The 22,842-nt window shown below is 44.3% G+C and overlaps 1 protein-coding gene across 16 annotated transcripts in view; it reads right to left on the reverse strand.

Annotated features, from left to right (window-relative positions):
* The window catches only part of FGFR2 (fibroblast growth factor receptor 2), a 257,267-nt gene that overhangs the window by 59,455 nt on the left and 174,970 nt on the right, over positions 1 to 22,842 (reverse strand). For 12 of the 16 annotated variants that reach the window (XM_029610550.1, XM_029610553.1, XM_029610540.1 and 9 more), the window contains 2 exons: positions 22,527 to 22,717; positions 19,754 to 19,901 (listed from right to left, as the gene is read on the reverse strand). In XM_029610550.1, the coding sequence (XP_029466410.1) occupies positions 19,754 to 19,901; positions 22,527 to 22,717 (339 nt within the window). Of the gene's footprint in view, positions 1 to 13,575; positions 13,721 to 19,753; positions 19,902 to 22,526; positions 22,718 to 22,842 lie in introns of all 16 variants that reach the window. The other 4 variants (XM_029610554.1, XM_029610541.1, XM_029610539.1 and 1 more) reach the window with 2 other exon arrangements.

The raw sequence follows: 22,842 nt of genomic DNA on the forward strand, positions 1-22,842 counted from the left end.
GTGTGTTGAGTGAAAAAGAACTTTCTCCGATTAGTCTTAAATGTGCTACTTGCTAACTTCATGGAGTGCCCCCTAGTCCTTCTGTTACTCGAAAGTGTAAATAACCAATTCACATCTACTCGTTCAAGACATCTCATGATCTTAAAGACCTCTATCATATCCCCCCCCCCAGCCGTCTCCTCTCCAAGATGAACAGCCCTAATCTCTTTAGTCTTTCCTCATAGGGGAGCTGTTCCATTCTCCTTACCTTTTTGGTAGCCCTTCTCTGTACCTTCTCCATCGCAATTATAACTTTGAGATGCAGCGACCAGAATTGTACACAGTATTCAAGGTGAGGTCTCAACATGGAGCGATACAGAGGCATTATGACATTTTCCATTTTATTAACCATTCCCTTCCTAATAATTCCTAACATTGTTTGCTTTTTTGACTGCCGCAGCACACTGTGCCGACTATTTCAATGTGTTATCCACTGCAACACCTTGTAGCTTCTAATATGGAACCTAACATTGGGCTGGATTTTAAATGCCCTGCGCACGTAAATCCGGACGGATTTACGCTCGCCGGCGCGCACACAGCCCCGGGACGCGCGTAAGTCCCAGGGCTTCGTAAAAGGGGCGAGGAGGGGTGTGGTCGAGGCCTCCAGACCAGCCCCCTGGTAGGGTGATGGCGCGCCAGCAGCCCGCTGGCGCGCGCAGATTTACATTTGCTTTCAGCAGGCGTAAATCTGCCAACAAAAGGTAGGGGGCGTTTAGATAGGGCCGGGGGGGGGGTGGGTGGAAAAAAGTTCCCTCGAGGCCGCAGGGAACAGGTAGCGCGCGCTGCACTCGGCGCACGCAGGTTGCACAAATGTGCAACCTGCGTGCGCCTTGTGCACGCTGACCCCGTGCGCCTTGTGCGCACGGGGTCGGCGTGCACAAGGCGTCGGCGTGCACAAGGGGTCGGCGTGCACAAGGCGCCTTGTGCGCGCCGACCCCGGATTTTATAAGATACGCGTGTATCTTATAAAATCCAGTGTACTTTTGTTCGCGCCTGGTGCGCGAACAAAAGTACGCGCTCGCGCAAAATTATAAAATCTACCCCATTGTGTAACTACAGCATGGGTTATTTTTCCCTATCTGCATCACCTTGCACTTATCCACATTAAATTTCAACTGCTATTTGGATGCCCAATTTTCTAGTCTCACAAGATCTTCCTGCAATTTTATCGCCTCCGCTTGTGATTTCACTATTCTAAATTATTTTGTATCTGCACATTTGTATTTCTTTCCAGATCATTTATAAATATATTGAACAGTAAGGGTCCCAATACAGATCCCTGAGGCACTCCACTGTTTACCCTTTTCCACTGAGAAAATTGCCCATTTAATCCTACTCTCTGTTTCCTGTCTTTTAGCCAGTTTGCAATCCATGAAAAGACATTGCCTCCTATCCCATGACTTTTTAGTTTTCTTACAAGCCTCTCATGAGGAACTTTGTCAAACGCCTTCTGAAAATCCAAGTATACTACATCTACCAGTTCACCTTTATCCACATGTTTATTAACTCCTTCAAAAAAGTGAAGCAGATTTGTGAGGCAAGACTTGCCTTGGGTAAAGCCATGCTGACTTTGTTCCATTAAACCATGTCTTTCTATATGTTCTGTGATTTTGATGTTTAGAACACTTATTTTTCCTGGCACTGAAGTCAGGCTAACCGGTCTGTAGTTTCCCGGATAGTCCCTGGAGTCCTTTTTAAATATTGGGGTTAGATTGGCCACCCTCCAGTCTTCAGGTACAATGGATGGTTTTAATGACAGGTTACACATTTTTACTAATAGGTTTGAAAAATAGTGGAAACTATTCTAAACATCAAAATCACAGAACATATAGAAAGCCATGGTTTAATGGAACAAAGTCAGCATGGCTTTACCCAGGGCAAGTCTTGCCTCACAAATCTGCTTCACTTTTTTGAAGGAGTTAATAAACATGTGGATAAAGGAGAACCAGTAGATGTAGTGTATTTGGATTTTACTGGCTTTAGCAGCATGGGATCTATTTGTTTGAGATCCTGCCAGGTTCTTATGGCCTGGTTTGGCCTCTGTTGGAAACAGGATGCTGGGCTTGATGGACCCTCGGTCTGAACCAGTATAGCAACTTCTTATGTTCTTAATGTGGGTTTTTAAGTGTAGGTGTGTGTACACCTACACTTAAGTCTCACTACGCTATAGTTTTTAGTTAATTATTTAATTTAATTTTTTGTAGTTGACTTTTTATCACTCTCCAGTTGTTATTGTTTAAAATCTTTCCTGTCTTCCATCTCCCATGTTTTTGCTTCCTGTTTAATGTAACTTTACCTTCTACTTGTTGTTAATTGGTTTCCCCCATTTTATTGTAAACCGGTACGATAAGACCTCGTCTTGAGTATCGGTATAGTAAAAGAATTTAAAATAAATAAATAAATACATTGTTAAGGATTTATGCTATAACCCATTCTGGAGGATTTTTTAAAAGCATAGGTAAAATATCTAAATAAATAAATAAATAAATAAATAAGGGAGCAATTATTTAATTGTATGTGAGTGAAAGAAAAAAGTCTTCTTAGCCATTGCCTGGACTTGTAATTCCAGGATAGTTTTGAATCTAAGACCATGCCAAGGCTCCAAACATTTTGATAAAAGTTATTAAAAAAAAAAAAAAAGCCCATCAAGAAGCAGATTTCTATTAACATTTTCCACACTGTCCAAAGGTTTTCCCCTTAGAGAACTCTTGCAGACTCCTAGAAGGTGATTCTAAGTTAGAGGACTCTTGCCTTTGCCGTGTTTCAACTTTTCCGCACAGTTTCCATTTCTTTTCCTTCTCTGGTAGGTTTTTCAGCTGTCTTCTTTTGTTGATTTGTCCCTTTTCTGTTTCTGGAGTGAGGGCTTTAGAGCAGTGCTTCTCAACAGGTGTGTCCCAGACCCAGCAGAAGGCTGCTCCTTCCTCATCAGCCTGGACAGGAGTTGGCAGATTTCTCATTTATTGGGTATGAGAGGAAGATGCTCGTTTCCCTTCTCCTCTTCCTGGCCCAGTGGGAGGTTACTCCCTTCTCTTTCACCCAAATCAAAACGTGATATCACCAACTCCTGTTCATATGGGCCTGGCAGGACACCAACTTTATCTTCCTCTGGCTGGCCTGGCAGTGAGGCTGCTGATGCTCTCTTCACCCCATGGGGCTTGGTCATGAAAGCAGGAGCATGAGGGAGAGAGGTGCATGCTCTGTAGATCCACTGCTGCTGCCTCCTCTTCTTCCTATCGTCAATGCTTCTTACTCTCATCTGCTGCTGGTAAAGTGGGAGGGAGTCTCTGGATTGGACTGAAGGCTTATGCTGGCTGGGAGCAAGGAGGAGGGGGAAATGTGCTGGTAGTAGAGGGAGTGTGTGGTGCTGTTATTGAGATGCACCTGAATCAGATTATCTTTTTAGTATGGTGAGTTGCACAGGACTCCTGTAGATGCAGAGTATATGTCATGGTCCCATGATGGTGTGTCATGCATGTGAGCATCATCTCTCAGGTATGTCTTGATAGAAAAAGGTTGAGAACCACTGTTTTAAAGTACAGCTGAGAGAAGTGCACCATAGGTCGTTGCTATCTCCTGAAGTGGCCTGCTAATGGGACTCACTATTAGTGAGCTCCCGGCTGCTCCTCTAGATGAAGCTGTCCTATTATGAGCTGTGATTATATTTTAGTGGGGCTTTGAGGGGAGGCTATACTGTCTCAGGAATACATCGGGCATTGGATTGCCATCGATTGCCAGGTTACAATATGTGCTGGAGGTGATTACAGGTGATAAGTGAGGTAGGGGAACTCTGCTAATTAAGGAAAATGAGAGAAGGGTCTCTTGTATTAAAGTGGTTAAGTTCAGGGTCCTGTGGAAGGGTTAGCCATGTCTGTAGATCTATTTATTTATTTATTTAGATTTATATTCTGCTTTTTGCACTTTTTTTCAGCGCTTCAAAGCGGATATGTAAAAGTTAGATCAGTGGTCCATAAACCTCATAATTCAGATATTACTTCAATAACTAAGCCATGGCTTTCTAAATTAGAAGGCCTGATTCTATCACAATTATGGTTCCAGGGATTATTATTGCCTATCAGTCTAGAACAGGGAAGAGAGGAGAGTAAAAATCATCTTCAGGGAAGTATTACCTTTTACTACAGAGTCAGTATTACCCAACCAGGAACGAGTTTATTAAAAAAATATATAAAACAATAGAAAATAAAACAAGTTTTACAATAAAACATATTTAAAATCAAAATAAAATATAGATAAAAACAGTATAAGAGAATAAGATTAGGAATATGCCTCAGCCAGTAGTGCTATAAGCTCTCTTAAATAACCAGGTTTTCAAGTTTCTTTTAAAAGCTTTAAAATCCGATTGCATTCTTAATTCAGGTGGCAACTCATTCCAATGCTTTGGGCCTGCTAATGAAATTGCTCTCTCTTGCACTAAAGTTTAATCTCGCCGAGATAATAGATGGGACCGTCAGAAGGCCTTTATTTGCGGATCTGATATTTCTCTGAGAGGTGTGTAATAGTATTGTAGCTTTCAGCCAGTCATTTTGATCACCAAAAATTATGTAGGATATATAACATTTTAAAAAGAATGTGTGAATCAATTGGAAGCCATCGGAGGGCCATTAAGCTCGGTGTTATATGCTCATTTTTCTATTTCCCCATTCGTATTCTCGCAGCAGCATTTTGTAAAAGTTGTAATGGCTGGGTTGTTGATGTGTGTAAGCCCAAGGATAAGGCGTTGCAGTAATCAGTGCTCGCAAAGATTAATGACTGCAATATCGTTCTGAAATCATTTTGTTTTAAAAGTGGTCTTAATCGCCTTAATGTCATTAATTTCAAATACCCTTCTTTAACTTTCTTTGAGATGTGTTTTTTGAAACTTAATTCAGGTTCGATTATTAGTCCAAGATCACGTACCTTGTCACAAAGCATAATTTTGAAGTTGTCATTTAATACTAATGGTGGGAGTGTCTTTGATGAGTGTTTTCTATCCAGAAGAATAATTTCTGTTTTATTTATATTTAAAACAAGTCATCTGTATTAAGAGCTGATTATTGATAAGTACATGGCAATTAACATAGGTCTTTTCAATTGAATCATTTATTGGTATTAAAATTTGTATGTCATTGGCATACACATAGTGGTTAAGGCCAAGTGCAGCCAAAAATTAGCTTTGAATAATAATCTGCTAAGCAGATCATCTAAGGTTAAGCCTTGGTGATTTTAATATTCACATTAATAGCCCTTCTCGGACATCCACTTCCAATTTCCTTGTATAGATGGGCACATTAGACCTCTCTTAGATTATCAAGGAGCCCAGGTATATTATGGTGAGGGTTTTGCTTTCTGCGAGAATGTGCCAGGAAGGGTTATAGATCTTGTTTCACAAAGTTCTGGGGTCCAATCATTTTCTTATTAAATTTAAGATTTTGGAGGCTTCCGATTGGCCCAAGATTAAAAAGAACCTGGCCAAAGTTTTGTCTGGAGGGAAGATGGGTGCTGGGCAAACCTATGTGGGAAGATAAATTAAGACAATCCTTAGAGACTGGAATTGATCTACTATATACTGAGTGCATGCTCTAGTGAACGGTGAATGATTGGTTGAACGTATGAGTTGTCTTGTGATATGTCGATTTGCTGCATTTTGGTTTTTTTCTGTTATTTTTTGGTATAAAATGGTAAGATTCAGAGTGTTATGGCTATTTAGCTTGTTTCTTATAATGAATTTTGTGTTTTGTTATTAGACATGGTTTATTAATCTTATGCATTGTGTATATCACAATTTGAATAAAAAAATTTTAATTAAAAAAAAAACAAACCAAAAACCAAAATAAAAACCTTACACGTAGTTGCCAGAGTGAAAAACGATTTAGGGTTGAAAATCCTTCTCCCTGGATTTTGGAGACTTTTGTAAAACATAGAGACAAAAGTAGTCTGTAAAGAACAGGCATCATTATATAAGAAAGTTATTTATGAAGGTAAAAATCTTCTTCGCATACTTAAATCTTGAGGGCAAAGCATAGCTGACAGGAACTTTTCTAGGTAGCAAATGACCTGTTGAACTAGTCACTTTTGGGGGGGGGGGGGAGGGGGGCAGAGGAGACTGTGAAAGTACAGCAGATAGGAATTCACTAGCACAGCTCTCCCAGATGAAAACTGGCATCAGATTCAGCTTTGACCTGTTAAAGGATATCAACCAATGCCACACCTTAGAGAGCTTCAAGGTTGGTGTCAATGTGTGTGTTCTGCACCCATGCCCACCCTGCTTCCTTAAACTAGAGAGTGATGCCATGTGAAGGTGCATTACCTAGATTGGCAATGTTACTTTGCCTGAAGGGAGGTTGTCTTGCTCCCTAAAAACGGCCATCATAAGGCCCTTAAAAAAAAAAAAAAAAAGCACCTTAGACTGATCTGTTTGTGACAACTACAGACCAAAATCAAATCTGCCTTTTCTCTCAAAGATTACAGAGAAAACTGGTCATTGCTCAAGTTAGTACACTTTTAGATGATTCTAATACCTTTGGACTCATTAACTGGGGTCTCAGTCAGGAGCCAGCACAGAGACAGCTCTTAGTTATGGAAGACTGGGAAGCTCCACATTGCTTTAACTCCTTTTTACCATTGCCTACGCTCATCATATTAAAGTTTACTAAATGTGCCCACTGGAACCTTGCGAGCTTCTCAGCATTGCTGGTGCCACTCTGAAACGTGCTGAATGAGCTCGTGAGAATACTTCTGGAAAACGTTTAAGGCATCAGATTCTGAGGCTTATTTCAGTCTTTCAGCTCTTTATGGCTGTTTTTGTAACCTTTCCAACATCTATTAAGCAAAGGTACCATCTGGTGTTTAAACCCCTTACTTTGGCTGCAAAAAGCTAATGGAAGCCTAGAAACTGACCCGACCTGGATTCAAGACAGGATGCTGGGCTTGATGGACCCTTGCTCTGTCCCAGTATGGCATGTTCTTATGTTCTTATGATCACTCGGTCATTTCAAAGAGTTGTTTTTATTAGGTTGATTTTTCTGTTGAGATCTATTTTATTTTACTGTGTACATACTGTATATATTGTAACCCATCCAAAGTTGTGAATGGTATGGAATATAAATTTTTAAATAAGTATATGCCCATGTATTTGTCCAGTCTAATCAACAAATCGAGGAGTCTGGTAACAAGAAGGGTGCTAGGAAACTGGTTCCTCTCTTTTCTGTCAGATCGAGTTCATGGGCTTTCTTCTGAAATGAAGGGTCTCACAGATGATATACTCTTCAACGTGTACTTGCACCCATGCATGCAAACGATATTCAGATTTTCTTTGCCATTTAAGGACTTTATGGGTTGGCAATGGAGGTTCTAATACATGAATGTCTGAAGTTTGGAGATGGATATATTTAAATAAGCTAAAATTAAAACCATAAAAAGATAGAGGTACTTTGGTTTGGAAATGTCCAGATTCGATCCAGCTCCAAAGACTGCAGACAGCTCTCTGACTTCTTCCTAGAGACGCAGGGTCAAAGGCAGTGCAGACTGCATTCTGAAAACTAAGGGTGGTTAGACAACCGAGGCCATGTCTTAAAATTTCTGAGTTGATGACAATGCAAGCATTGGTCACATCTTATCTGGATCACTGTTATGCAGTTTATTTGGGACTATCAAAAACCTAATTGCTAACACCACCACGTAGGTTACAGAGGGTATTAAACAATGCAGAATGTATTGATACAGGGCAAAGCCAGAGAGAATGCTCCTCAGGGACATTCGGGGGCTGCCAATTAAGCATAATTAAACTTTTACCCCTTGCTTTCAGAGCCTCTAAGCTGGTCCTGTTCCCCATGAAGCCTTCCTTTAAAGACTAGATGAGGCTGTCTAGGATGGAACAACCACCAACCTGCTTTTCTGTATATACAGGGAAAAACTTTTATAGCGATGGGCTCTGGCGCACAGAATTATTTAGCTTTGGATGTCTGTGCCCTTCTCTTCCACCATTAATGTTCGATTCTGCGCTTTCCATATGCCTGGAATAAACTTCCCCTCTGGCTGTATTCAAATCCAGTTTAAAAATTTGCAGTTTGGAAACTACTTTTAAATCAAAAAGTTACCAATAAGGGCCCTGAACTCAGCAGTCGGGGTAACAAAGGTATGGGAAAATAAGTGAGAGCTTTCTGGGCAGACTGGATGGGCCTATTGGTCTTCTTCTGCCGTCATTTCTATGTTTCTATATATGTTTCTATGTTAAATACACTTTCCTCAGATTCTTGATTGTTGCGGAAGTCAAAAAAGCAAATAATGTTAGGAATTATTAGGAAGGGAATGGTTAATAAAACGGAAAATGTCATAATGCCTCTGTATCGCTCCATGGTGAGACTGCACCTTGAATATAGTTCTGGTCACCGCATCTCAAAAAAGATATAGTTGAGATGGAGAAGGTATATAGAAGGGCAACCAAAATGATAAAGGGAATGGAACAGCTCCCCTATGAGGAAAGACTAAAGAGGTTAGGACTTTTCAGCTTGGAGAAGAGACGGCTGAGGGGGGATATGATAGAGGTCTTTAAGATCATGAGAGGTCTAGAATGGGTAGATGTGAATCAGTTATTTACTCTTTTGCGTGATAGAAGGACTAGGAGGCACTACATGAAGTTAGCAAGTAGCACATTTAAAACTAATCGAAGAAAATTCTTTTTCACTCAACGCACAATTAAACTCTGGAATTTGTTGCCAGAGGATGTGGTTAGTGCGGTTAGTATAGCTGGGTTTAAAAAAGGTTTGGTTAAGTTCTTGGTGGAGAAGTCCATTACCTGCTATTAATCAAGTGACTCAGAAAATAGCCTCTGCTATTACTAGCATCAGCAGCATGGGATATACTTAGTTTTTGGGTACTTGCCAGGTACTTGTAGCCTGGATTGGCCACTGTTAGAAACAGGATACTGGAATTGATGGACCCTTGGACTGACCCAGTATGGCAATTTCTTACGTTCTTATCTCACGTATGTTTATTGTGACTAGATTGTAAGCTCCTTGGAGCAGGTACGGACACCTTTGTGTGTCTGTACACCGCTGCGTACGTCTAGTACCACTTTAAAAATGATAAAATAAATTATGGACTTAGATAATTATAGAAGATTGTTTTTAAATAGCAATTTGTATTTAATACTTTTTTATATATTGTTTAGATTTTATATTTCATGAATGAGCTCCAGTATGAAATTCTTTTTTGCTTTATAATGTATGCAACTCTATACATGTATTTAGCAAACCAGGTCAGAGATCTTGGGGCCACCCTTGACTCTAGAATGAATTTCAAAAAATTCATTAACGCCACAACCAAAGAATGCTTCTTCAAGCTACAGGTCCTGAAGCAACTTAGACCGCTCTTACACTTCAAGGATTTCCGTTCGGTGCTTCAAACCATACTGTTTTCAAAGATCGACTATTGTAATGCTCTATTACTTGGTCTGCCCGCTTCGTCCACCAAACCTCTTCAGATGCTGCAAAACACAGCGGCCAGGATCCTTACAAACACTCGTCGCAAGGACCATATCACACCAATACTAAAAATTCTACACTGGCTGCCCATCCAATATAGAATACTTTTCAAGGCTCTCACCATCATCCACAAATCAGTCTACCAGCAATCCACTCTCCAACTCACCTTCCCACTTGAATTACATACTTCCGCAAGACCGATCAGAACCGCCTTCAAAGGTTCGCTCAAGGCCCCCCCCAACAAATCATCGGTCCACAACACTATTCACAAGCGAGCTCTTTCAACAGCAGGTCCACTACATTGGAATTCACTTCCACAAGACTTACGCCAAGAACAATGCCATTCAACTTTCAGAAAGAAATTGAAAACCTGGCTTTTCGCAGAAGCCTACCGCTGAAGGATCTCCTCAACCATCACTGACTCTCACTCCCCCACCCCTCCCCAATCCCTTCCCCCCACCCAACCTCACCCTTTCCTTCTCCCTCTGGACATACCAGGCTAATAACTGCCTAGGATAAACCTATGTTTTTGTATCTTACAGTTTTTGTTGATTTATATATTTTTCTCTCTCTAATTGTTTCTTAGTTTAAACTCTGTACTGTCTTCCATTGCCCAGGTTTTATGCTCCCTGTTTAATGTAACTTTACTTTCTACCTTGATGTTAATTGGTTTCCCCTCAGTTACATTGTAAACCGGTACGATAAGACCTAGTCTTGAGCATCGGTATAGGAAAAGAAATTAAATAAATAAATAAATAAATAAATAAATAAATTTAGACTTTTCATTCTGAGGGTGTTTTAATGGATTTCTTTATGACTATTTCTATTTTATGTTTTGTTATCCGCTTTGAATGGTACTTTGATTTGGAAATGTGGAATATAAGTTAATAAATGAAATTTAGGTGTGGTAACTGAATGACTAAGGTGAGCTAGATAAATGTAGGAGTAATCATGGCATGCTCTTTTTCTAGTTGTATGGGAAGCATGGGGAATTGGGAAGCTGTCCAAGGGAATCTCAAACATTCTGAAGTAGTGGGTAGGGTCTGAATGTAACGAGCATCTATATATCCTGGATACTAAAGAAGTAGGGTTTGAATATAATGAGTGTCTACATATACTGGATACTAAAGAAGTAGGCTGTAGGGTCTGAATGTAACAAGGGTCTATATGTCCTGGATACTAAAGAAGTAGGGTCTGAATATAATGAGTGTCTACATATACTGGATACTAAAGAAGTAGGATGTAAGGTCTGAATGTAACAAGGGTCTATATATCCTGTATACTAAAGAAGAAGAGTGTAGGGCCTGAATGTTAACAAGCATCTATGTATACTGGATACTAAAGTAGTAGGGTTTGAATATGAGCGTCTATATATCCTGGATAATAAAGAAGTAGAGTGTAGAGCCTGAATGTAATGAGCATCTATGTATACTGGATACTAAAGTAGTAGGGTTTGAATATGAGTGTCTATATATCCTGGATACTAAAGAAGTATGATGTAGGGCCTGAATATAACGAGCATTTATGTATACTGGATACTAAAGGAGTAGGGTTTGAATATAACGAGCGTCTATATATCCTGGATACTAAAGAAGTAGGATGTAGGGTCTGAATATAACGAGCATCTATGTATATTGGATACTAAAGGAGTAGGGTAGAGGGGGAAGTGTTATTCTCTGTTCTTGATTAGAATGGAAGAGGACATGGAGAAACTGGGGGAAGGCTATGGGAAGAAATGAAATATGGGAGGTGGGAAGGGCTGTTGGGGGTTGGAAATGGAAGAGCTCAAAAGAAAATGGAAACTTCAGAATGGGAAAATTATTCAGAAATTAGAGGTAAGACTGAAAGGCAGATTCTTCCATCTATTAACAGTTATTAATGAGTTTACAAAAGCATAAAATATTTTGGAATGTGAATATTACTTGTAAAGCGTTCATACATGTGAATCTGCTGGGAAGAAATATTGTGCTATAAGAAGAAACTGACTTCACATCTGTGGAACTTCAAACTGAAGCAAAAGTGCGGCGTGCAAGCTCTATCAGGAACCCAGAGAGGAGCTTTGCTGGGAACAGTGGGCATCAGGTAGATGGAGTGAGATCTCCCCAGGCTTGCCCATTCAGGATACTCTTCATGAAGTCCTAGGATGAAGGCCAGCCAAGTAGCATTCCAGGTTGGTAAAAATGTTGCTGGAAGATGTGGGATTCCTAAGCACTCCAAAATTGTTTATGGACTTAGAAATTCAATTTGTCTGTATAGAAATGAGTTCTGGAAATACTTGCAGATTAGAGATTGTTCTTGTAAAAACTATTTGGAGAGAGATTTCTGAATGTGTGTCTTTGAAGGGATACAGATTCCTTAAAGCTTCTAGACTCTTACTGCCTGAGACTACGGTGAGACTGGTGAGTCTACAGATTCTTAAAAAAGAAATGGAAATGAAATGCAGGTGTTCAGATCGATCAACATAATCTGGACTCCAATACCAGCATGACAATTCACAAATTCTTTCATACAGAGGGATCCAGGGCGGAAATGACTCTGGGTCATGTTGGAGAGCTCGGTTTCACAAGATAGGCTGCAAGGATTCTGCTGAACATACAACAGAGCTCCAATCTCAAGGAAACCTGGCTGGGTCTTACTGGGGGGATAGAATGGAGGAGGAGTAAACCAGGGTCTGGGAGAAAACAAACGGAGTAGACACATTTTAACAACAATTTGAATTATCCTAAGAAACTGGAACACAGTTAGGTCATGTACCAAGAATGGACGGAGTGAATGAGTTACAGCATATCTGAAGAAAGGTTTGCAGAACAGACCTGCTCTCTTCCAGAAAGCACGGGGAGAATTCGGGAACGTTACACAAAGCAGATTTCTGAAGGTCATAGATGAATGTGATATGCAGTTTGAAGTATATATCACAGCATATTTGTTTTTCCAAAGACATAGGATGGGTTTGGTGTTTCTCAATTATAATGAAAAGAGGGACAGTTTTGTATTTTTTCCTGTTTTATATGACATTTAAATAAGAGGTTGGTGGTTTGCCTTCAATAAAAGTTTTTGATTAAAAAGAACCCTCAAACAAACATCACAACCAGCATGTTTACACCAATCACATCACACTCACTCAATATAGTAATCCCTCTCTCATACCACACTCGGATACTCACAAGCAACAGGACTGGGGTACACTGCAGTCCCTCCCTCACGCCAAATTCAGGCACTCCCAGGCAACAGGACAGGGGTACACTGCAGCCTCTCTCATGCCACACTTGGACACTCAGGCAATAGTGCAGCAGGATCAGGGTACACAGAGAAATCTTTTGTAAAGAATCACAAAGGCAGGTATAAGGTGTCCAAGAAGTAGAAAAAGCAAATGGAAGAATGCCAGGAAAGCCACATTCACCCAACAACGGGAGAAATGGAAGCATTCAAGCACAGCAAATGTTTTACTGTGTACAGAGTTGGAATAAACATGAGACATAGCCAGGGGAGCCCTGGCATGTGCCTCCTTGCTACAGAAGCAAGCTGTAAATCAACAAGCAACTTTTGCACACACACTGCTTCTGCTAACAGCAGGCAGCCTTCAACCCCAGGACCCTAGACCCCAACTACGAAGCAGGCGCTTCTCTGAACAAAAACGGAGAACCAAAGTTGGTTCCAAAGAGAAGCTGAAGACCTCAGAAATGGGAAAAAAAAAATCTATCTTGCATGCCTGCTATACGTTTAGAAAATGATTGCATGAACATGGTTTTGGAGAAAGGGTTAAGTCAATGAATGTCTCAGCTCTCAAAGTTGAAAACCATAGTAAACACACCACGGGTAGTTTTATGAAAGCGTGACATTCATGCACTGTACGTGTCTGTCTCCAGGATAGTTTTGGTCTGCAATGATCCGGAAGGTGATAAAAGAAAAACGATTCCCTGCAGAGTTCTGGCTAAATACAATTAAAGCTTCCGGAGCCCAGCTCAGGCGGCCAGGAGGCAGAAGCAGTGTGTGTGCATCCCTCAATCAAGGAGGATAAGAAAGGGAAGGAGAGAACCCAGAAGGGGGAGGTATATACCTGGCAGAACCGTCAGCCATGCAGAGTGATAGGAAATCCCGATAGAATTACCCGCCAAGCAAGTATATTGCCCCGCATCCTCCAAAGACACATTCCTCACATAGAGCACCTCTAACTCTTTGTCCGTCATGTTAACTCCGGCAGCCTAGAAAAGAAGGGAAGCCGGAAACAGGGAAGGGGAAAAAAGCAAACACTAGAGAGTGAGAAAGGGGGTCCTGGCTGTGGGGCAGGAGAGCCAGACTTTCCCTCCAGAGTAAAATCAGCAGGAACGATCCCCACCACCACACTTATTGACACCACCTAGAGAGGCATGCAGTAAGGCAGCATGGAAAACCCTCCCACTCAGCCCTCGCCCCCTCCGCTCCACAGAAAAGGGGAAAGAAAGCCTCTGGTGTGGCAGGTTATCACAGGCCAGGGAGCCCGCTCCCTCCAGGGCGCTGAGCTTTTCTCAAGCCCTCATTTCCTGCTTTGGGGATTAATTCAAATTTCCTTTCTCCTCTTCTGCCCTGTTGCTTACCTGGGTGCCAGCTTCTCCCCCTTCTGTTTGCCCTACCCTTGCTGGTCTGAGATACTGAGGAGCTAACCTGACTGACAAATAGCAAGCTGTGTTCTCTCTTATTGCCGTGCATCACCTGACGTACGAAGGAGGAGAAAACAAATCAGCTTCTACAGTAGCTGATACTGTAACTGGAGGATAAGCCTGCAATCTGTTTATTTTTACTTGCGTTTTACACAGTTTAGGACATGAAACTGTGTTAAAACAATGGGAAGTGATGTAACAGCAGGACCTGACTAGCTATGCCACTTCATGTTTTCTGAATTTGCTTTCTTAAACCTACAATGTCCAGACCAAATCTCAAAAAACAAAACCTTGCACTTGTAAAGGCTCTCGACTGCTGAAATGTAATTTCAGTTGTGGTAGTGGCAGGGCAGAGCAGGACAGACAGGTTCCCTGCAGCGTCTGTGCTAATTGCTCATATTTGGAAGTGATTCAATACAACATTCCTAGGACAATGGCTGTAATGCCAGGAGGAATAAACCCTAAATCACCCCATGCAACTGGGAATAGGTCCTGCGACACCAGAGGTTTAGAGTTTGATAGAAGAAAGAGAGACGGAGAATAAAAGGCGAGCACTCTTATCAAAAGCTAGAATGTGGCACAACATTAATAAGATGGACTGAAGTGGCAATTCAAAGCCTCTTTCTTGGCCCGGGCAACAAAATTCCCATGAACACTAAGGTCAAGGACAGACCGGAGTCACCAACTGACAATTTCATACTATCTTTGCAATTTAGTTGATGAATGGCTTCATGCACATGAGCAGTTGTCTTCCTGGAGCTCCTCCTCGTGTACAATTCTTATACACTGCTTGCAAACAGCTGCATGTACATGAGAAGTCTCCTTCCAGGGCTCTCACTCTTTCACTATCCCTATACTCTGCCTGCAATTAGCTGCATGTACATGAGAAGTCTCCTTCCAGGGCTCTCGCTCTTTCACTATCCCTATACTCTGCCTGCAAACAGCTGCATGTACATGAGAAGTCTCCTTCCCGGGGCTCTCGCTCTTTCACATTCCCTATAATCTGCCTGCAAACAGCTGCATGTACATGAGAAGTCTCCTTCCTGGGGCTCTCGCTCTTTCATATTCCCTATACTCTGCCTGCAAACAGCTGCATGTACATGAGAAGTCTCCTTCCAGGGCTCTCGCTCTTTCACTATCCCTATACTCTGCCTGCAAACAGCTGTATGTACATGAGAAGTCTCCTTCCAGGGCTCTCGCTCTTTCACTATCCCTATACTCTGCCTGCAATCAGCTGCATGTACATGAGAAGTCTCCTTCCCAGGGCTCTCGCTCTTTCACATTCCCTATACTCTGCCTGCAATTAGCTGCATGTACATGAGAAGTCTCCTTTCTGGGGCTCTCGCTCTTTCATATTCCCTATACTCTGCCTGCAATCAGCTACATGTACATGAGAAGTCTCCTTCCAGGGCTCTCGCTCTTTCACATTCCCTATACTCTGCCTGCAATTAGCTGCATGTACATGAGAAGTCTCCTTCCCAGGGCTCTCGCTCTTTCACATTCCCTATACTCTGCCTGCAATTAGCTGCATGTACATGAGAAGTCTCCTTCCAGGGCTCTCGCTCTTTCACTATCCCTATACTCTGCCTGCAAACAGCTGCATGTACATGAGAAGTCTCCATCCAGGGCTCTCGCTCTTTCACTATCCCTATACTCTGCCTGCAAACAGCTGCATGTACATGAGAAGTCTCCTTCCCGGGGCTCTCGCTCTGCCTGCAATTAGCTGCATGTACATGAGAAGTCTCCTTCCCGGGGCTCTCGCTCTTTCACATTCCCTATACTCTGCCTGCAAACAGCTGCATGTACATGAGAAGTCTCCTTCCCGGGGCTCTCGCTCTTTCACATTCCCTATACTCTGCCTGCAATCAGCTGCATGTACATGAGAAGTCTCCTTCCAGGGCTCTCGCTCTTTCACATTCCCTATACTCTACCTGCAATTAGCTGCATGTACATGAGAAGTCTCCTTCCCGGGGCTCTCGCTCTTTCACATTCCCTATACTCTGCCTGCAAACAGCTGCATGTACATGAGAAGTCTCCTTCCCAGGGCTCTCGCTCTTTCACATTCCCTATACTCTGCCTGCAATTAGCTGCATGTACATGAGAAGTCTCCTTCCCGGGGCTCTCGCTCTTTCACTATCCCTATACTCTGCCTGCAAACAGCTGCATGTACATGAGAAGTCTCCTTCCCGGGGCTCTCGCTCTTTCACTATCCCTATACTCTGCCTGCAAACAGCTGCATGTACATGAGAAGTCTCCTTCCCGGGGCTCTCGCTCTTTCACTATCCCTATACTCTGCCTGCAATTAGCTGCATGTACATGAGAAGTCTCCTTCCCGGGGCTCTCGCTCTGCCTGCAATTAGCTGCATGTACATGAGAAGTCTCCTTCCCGGGGCTCTCGCTCTTTCACATTCCCTATAGTCTCTGCCTGCAAACAGCTGCATGTACATGAGAAGTCTCCTTCCCGGGGCTCTCGCTCTTTCACATTCCCTATACTCTGCCTGCAAACAGCTGTATGTACATGAGAAGTCTCCTTCCAGGGCTCTTGCTCTTTCACTATCCCTATACTCTGCCTGCAAACAGCTGTATGTACATGAGAAGTCTCCTTCCAGGGCTCTTGCTCTTTCACTATCCCTATACTCTGCCTGCAAACAGCTGCATGTACATGAGAAGTCTCCTTCCCGGGGCTCTCGCTCTGCCTGCAATTAGCTGCATGTACATGAGAAGTCTCCTTCCTGGGGCTCTCGCTCTTTCACATTCCCTATACTCTGCCTGCAAACAGCTGCATGTACATGAGAAGTCTCCTTCCTGGGGCTCTCGCTCTTTCACATTCCCTATACTCTGCCTGCAAACAGCTGCATGTACATGAGAAGTCTCCTTCCCAGGGCTCTCGCTCTGCCTGCAATCAGCTGCATGTACATGAGAAGTCTCCTTCCCGGGGCTCTCACTCTGCCTGCAATCAGCTGCATGTACATGAGAAGTCTCCTTCCCGGGGCTCTCACTCTGCCTGCAATCAGCTGCATGTACATGAGAAGTCTCCTTCCCGGGGCTCTCACTCTGCCTGCAAACAGCTGCATGTACATGAGAAGTCTCCTTCCCGGGGCTCTCACTCTGCCTGCAAACAGCTGCATGTACATGAGAAGTCTCCTTCCCGGGGCTCTCGCTCTGCCTGCAATCAGCTGCATGTACATGAGAAGTCTCCTTCCCGGGGCTCTCACTCTGCCTGCAATCAGCTGCATGTACATGAGAAGTCTCCTTCCCAGGGCTCTCGCTCTTTCACATTCCCTATACTCTGCCTGCAAACAGCTGCATGTACATGAGAAGTCTCCTTCCCGGGGCTCTCACTCTGCCTGCAATCAGCTGCATGTACATGAGAAGTCTCCTTCCCGGGGCTCTCGCTCTTTCACATTCCCTATACTCTGCCTGCAAACAGCTGCATGTACATGAGAAGTCTCCTTCCCGGGGCTCTCGCTCTGCCTGCAAACAGCTGCATGTACATGAGAAGTCTCCTTCCCGGGGCTCTCGCTCTTTCACATTCCCTATACTCTGCCTGCAAACAGCTGCATGTACATGAGAAGTCTCCTTCCCGGGGCTCTCGCTCTTTCACATTCCCTATACTCTGCCTGCAATCAGCTGCATGTACATGAGAAGTCTCCTTCCCGGGGCTCTCGCTCTTTCACATTCCCTATACTCTGCCTGCAATCAGCTGCATGTACATGAGAAGTCTCCTTCCCGGGGCTCTCGCTCTGCCTGCAAACAGCTGCATGTACATGAGAAGTCTCCTTCCCGGGGCTCTCGCTCTTTCACATTCCCTATACTCTGCCTGCAAACAGCTGCATGTACATGAGAAGTCTCCTTCCCGGGGCTCTCGCTCTTTCACATTCCCTATACTCTGCCTGCAAACAGCTGCATGTACATGAGAAGTCTCCTTCCCGGGGCTCTCGCTCTTTCACATTCCCTATACTCTGCCTGCAAACAGCTGCATGTACATGAGAAGTCTCCTTCCCGGGGCTCTCGCTCTTTCACATTCCCTATACTCTGCCTGCAAACAGCTGCATGTACATGAGAAGTCTCCTTCCCGGGGCTCTCGCTCTTTCACATTCCCTATACTCTGCCTGCAATCAGCTGCATGTACATGAGAAGTCTCCTTCCAGGGGCTCTCGCTCTGCCTGCAATCAGCTGCATGTACATGAGAAGTCTCCTTCCCGGGGCTCTCACTCTGCCTGCAATCAGCTGCATGTACATGAGAAGTCTCCTTCCCGGGGCTCTCACTCTGCCTGCAATCAGCTGCATGTACATGAGAAGTCTCCTTCCCGGGGCTCTCGCTCTGCCTGCAATCAGCTGCATGTACATGAGAAGTCTCCTTCCCGGGGCTCTCGCTCTGCCTGTGAACAGCTGTATGAACATGAGAAGCTGTATTCCCAGGGCTCTCACTTCTCTCTTCACTGCCTATGAACAACTGTGTGTACATGATATGCTGTCTTACTGGGGTTTTTGCTCTTTTATTTGGGATTAGTATTACCAAAGAAATGCCCCTTGATTCCTCATCAGATTGGAGCAAATGTGTTCAATACACATGCAGTGTGCAGGACAGTTTATGGCAGCGGGGGATCAGAAATGGGGGCTGAGTGAACTTTTCCCTCCTCCCATCTCCTAGCATCACTCACATCCATTACCTCCACTTACCCTTCCCTCTACCCCTATGTGCCATCACCACCCTCCTCAGGATGTCCTTCATCAGGCGAGTAGCGCTTCTCACCTGCAGTTGCTGACTCCTCCTCTCCTGGCTTCCTGCACCAGTCCGAATTACTCGGGGCCCCACAGTCTTGCGATCTTCTCTGGCCCCCATTCCAATCTCAGCGAGAAGCCAGCAGCAGGTAAGGCGCGCTGCTCTCTGACTCCTGCTGTTGGCAGGAGACCATGTGCAGGGAACAGAGGGGCAAAAGAGTGAAAGGAAAACTTTCCTGCTGTCAGGGACTGTGACCCACTCCAAAATTTAATGGCACCCCCGAGGTTCACTGATTCAGAACCTCTGACCTATGGATACATTAGTCCTGCAGGAAAGGGCAAGGGGAATCACCTTCCCTCTTACCCCCAGAGAGGGGCCCTACCTAGCTGGCTAGCAGGAAGGCGGTTCTCTCATTCGGTGACTGTTTGCAGACCTGAGCCCGTTAGGTTGTGGCATAAGACTATTTTGCCCTCACACTTTTTGACGAGGCTAGCACCAAGCCATGGGAACGTGATTTCTAGTCACTTCAGAGCAGTGTGCAATGGCATCCTGGGACACCCCACAGCTAATCCGTCTTCTAAGGATTACAAAACTGCTCAGACGACCTCTTATTCATTCATGATAAAATCTAGAGTATTTTATTTTTAGAGTGCAGAAAGCAAAGGAATAAGGAACGAAGCAGAGAAAGAGTTGGAGAGAGAGAGAGCAGAAGCAGAGGACTGAGTGGGAGTTTTTCTATGGCTGCTGGCACAAGGCCAGCTGCATCACCCAAACACAAGTACAGGATTCTCCAGAGAGCACCAGTGGCATCCTCCAAGCGCCCTTCTCCCAAAGCACTGACAGTCCAACCATGCTGGCAAATGCATTGTTACCTGGTAACGTGGGGAGCACAGTCAGCCAGGCAGACTGGTTAGCCTCCCCAATATAATTGGAGACCTTACAAATATACTCTCCAGCATGAGCCTCGGTGACTTTGTACAGTTTCAGCACCTCTGCATTGGTACTATTAATCCCCGAGTGCTGGAACCAATAACACAGGAGAAAGATGTAACAGCGACCCTGCAATGCCAACGGTTCCCACCACCCTAGTCCCTCGCTCTCCCTCCCCAGCGCACTGCAGATCCCAAGCCCTTGTGGGATTTGCTATCTGCCGCGCACTCTCATGCTGACTTACTTCTCTACAGAAAATACTGGCACAGTTAGAAACCCAGGACTGAAGCAGAACATCTTGACGACATGGAATTTCGTTGGGAGAAGGAACAACAAGCACAAAGCCATGCTTTAAAGCTATGCCCACATCGGATTGCCACCTCACCCCAGGTCACCCGCTGCACAGGTGGCTTGGTTCTGACTTTCTTAGGGTCAGAACTACAAATCTGTGCGTGCAACAGGGCAAAACCAGGACTGAATCAGCCCGCTGGGTTGAGCAGAGCTGAGATGGAGACCCTCTTTATCAGGGAAATGGCTAATGCAAAGCTTGTGGTTCCTGCTGAGGCTTACATGTGCCCAAATATTACCATGACAGTGCCCGATGCTAAAAACTGTTACTTCCTTAAGAATGCTGCTGCTTTGAGTTGTAAAAAGATGTGGGAGCCTGTGCTGAACGCTTCTGTTTCATGATTACTATTTCACCTATCTTGTAATCGGGGGAGGGGGGTATCTTACTGTTTTTTGTTTTTACTGCTTGAAGTTTTTTCTAAACTATTTAAATGTTTAGGCATACAAAATTTAAGTACATAATCAACACTCAAATGCAGCAATTTCATAAAACAAGTTTGAACCAAAAAACCCTGAAAATTCCTGAGGGTGGCTTGCAGTACAGCAGGTCTGGCCCCCACCCCACTTTGACAGCTGAGTTAAATGGGCCAGGAGGGCAGCTTCCAGCATCAGGTGATACGGGACAGAAAGCACCGCCCATTCTCTAATACTAACAATGCATATATTAAAACTTGCTGAAGACTACAGAATTACACTGAGCAGCAGCAAAACTATTTTGGGAAATGCGCAGATTTTCTAGGAACGCTGATCGACATGGACATGGTTTCGGGTCTCTTCCAATAAACAGCAGAAGGCTGCACACGGGAACGCACTTCTACATTTTAGGGGAGTTACTGAGGACTTTGCTTTAACAATGCAAAGTCTCCTTGTATAAATGAGGAAAATTAACCCCGTGTGCAGCGATTTCTCTGCCATGACATGGAAGGATGTGCGCTTTGGGGGAAACGCCAAGCTTGGTATAAATAGGATGGCCCTCAGTTGTGGTCCTTAGTGGCACTTAATGCTCTTCTGGTTGAGCTCAGAAGCCTTTCGGTTTTCACAGGTTCAGACAGACCTTCCTCTCCCTAATCTAGGGGGCACAGCCTATTTTTTCAAGAGGAGTCATTTTAAAAACCCTACTGAGGGTGGAGGGACAGAAGATTCAATGGTCAAAAATACATTTCAAACAAAAACCATTAGAGATTAATTCAGGGATCAGCCTAAGAGGGTCCCTAGCACGCACTGGGATCCTCCGGGATGGAAAACTTTAGAGCTTTATCATTTTTCATCGTGGAAGGGCAGTCCCAAGATATCTTCCCCTGCCTGACAAATATCGCAGAGTTTTTTGGTATCTTGGGAAAAGTCCGGGATACAAAAGAATGCAATTGGAGCCTCCTAAACGCAGGAAGGCGGCCCACTACTCGCGTCCACCCTTGCTTTAAAGGGCCATGGAGCCCAACACAACCCCCACCCGATTATAAAAAGGCCACCAGGTGGCCTGAAAATAAATAAATAAATAAAAAACAGAACAGTAAATGTGCAAGACCCTACCCCTCCCATAAAAACCACCTATGGGCACCCCACCCCCTCCATACCTTTAAAATGCTCCCTGGTGGTGAGCGAGGGCCTGGGCTAAGGCCAGTCGTTGCCACTTTGGAAGACGGCCAGGGGCACCCCGGGCCCCCCACTCACCAGCAAGGAGCATTTTAAAGCTCTGGGGCGGCACTAGCCCACCAGTGCAATTTTTGTGGGTTGGGGGGGGGGCTTTTGCCTGGAGGGGCAGGGGATCGCCATACAATTGCTTTTATTTTGGGTTGGGTTTTTTTGGCTTTTCATTGCAGGGTTGCCTCAAAGAGTGGCCCCGGGGTGAGTGCTTTAATTCTAGTGCAGGAGCATCATCTGAGTCAGCCATGTTACTTTATTTACTTAACATTTATTATGCATTAGCTGCTTTGCATGATGTATGTGCTTTTATACATGCAAATGCATGCAAAGGAGCTAAGTGTAATGGGGCAGGTTTCTGTAAAAGCTGCGAGCGATATTGCGGGATAAACGCTGTTAAACGCACGTCAGAGCCCTTTTGTAGCTTAGTAAATATCCCCTTTAGTTTGATTGCTCTGGCTCTCCATAGCCTTCAGTTTGAATAGAAGGTAATGGAGAACAGTTCTTCCATGACTTAACAGCGAGCGCTTAAAGAAAACCCGGGGGACACAAGCAGCTTCGTCATGTGGCTGCCTGATGGGGCACTGGTGGAGAGACTTCCTGTAAAGTCAGCCAAGGCCATCAATCCCAGGGCTGGATCATCTGGACACTACTAAGGTCAAGTTAGCTATAAAATATAGAAGTCCCAAGCAACAGATAGTGTGAGGAGATTGCAGGGCCTCTCACCTTTAGCACCTTCAGGTACGGGAGGCCATCGGGGCCGAACTTGCTCCCGTTTCTCTCGACGTGCTTCAACCACTGGATGTGCGGCTGGGCATCGCTGTACACTTTGCAGACAAACTCCACATCTCCCCCCACGACAGTGGAGGCGTTGGCTGGGAGTCCTGCCTGCAGTATAGGTCTATGCGAGGATCGCTCTGCAGGGAGGAGAAAAAACAAAGCAGACTCATTAGAAAGGAGAGAGCAGCTACCAAGCCTGGCAATCGTATCAAGAAAGCGGCTACTGAACCAAAACAGGGCAATGGCTCAAAGAGCGGCTAGG

Source organism: Rhinatrema bivittatum, chromosome 7 (assembly GCF_901001135.1).
Source record: "Rhinatrema bivittatum chromosome 7, aRhiBiv1.1, whole genome shotgun sequence".
In the NCBI taxonomy this organism is placed as follows: domain Eukaryota; kingdom Metazoa; phylum Chordata; class Amphibia; order Gymnophiona; family Rhinatrematidae; genus Rhinatrema; species Rhinatrema bivittatum.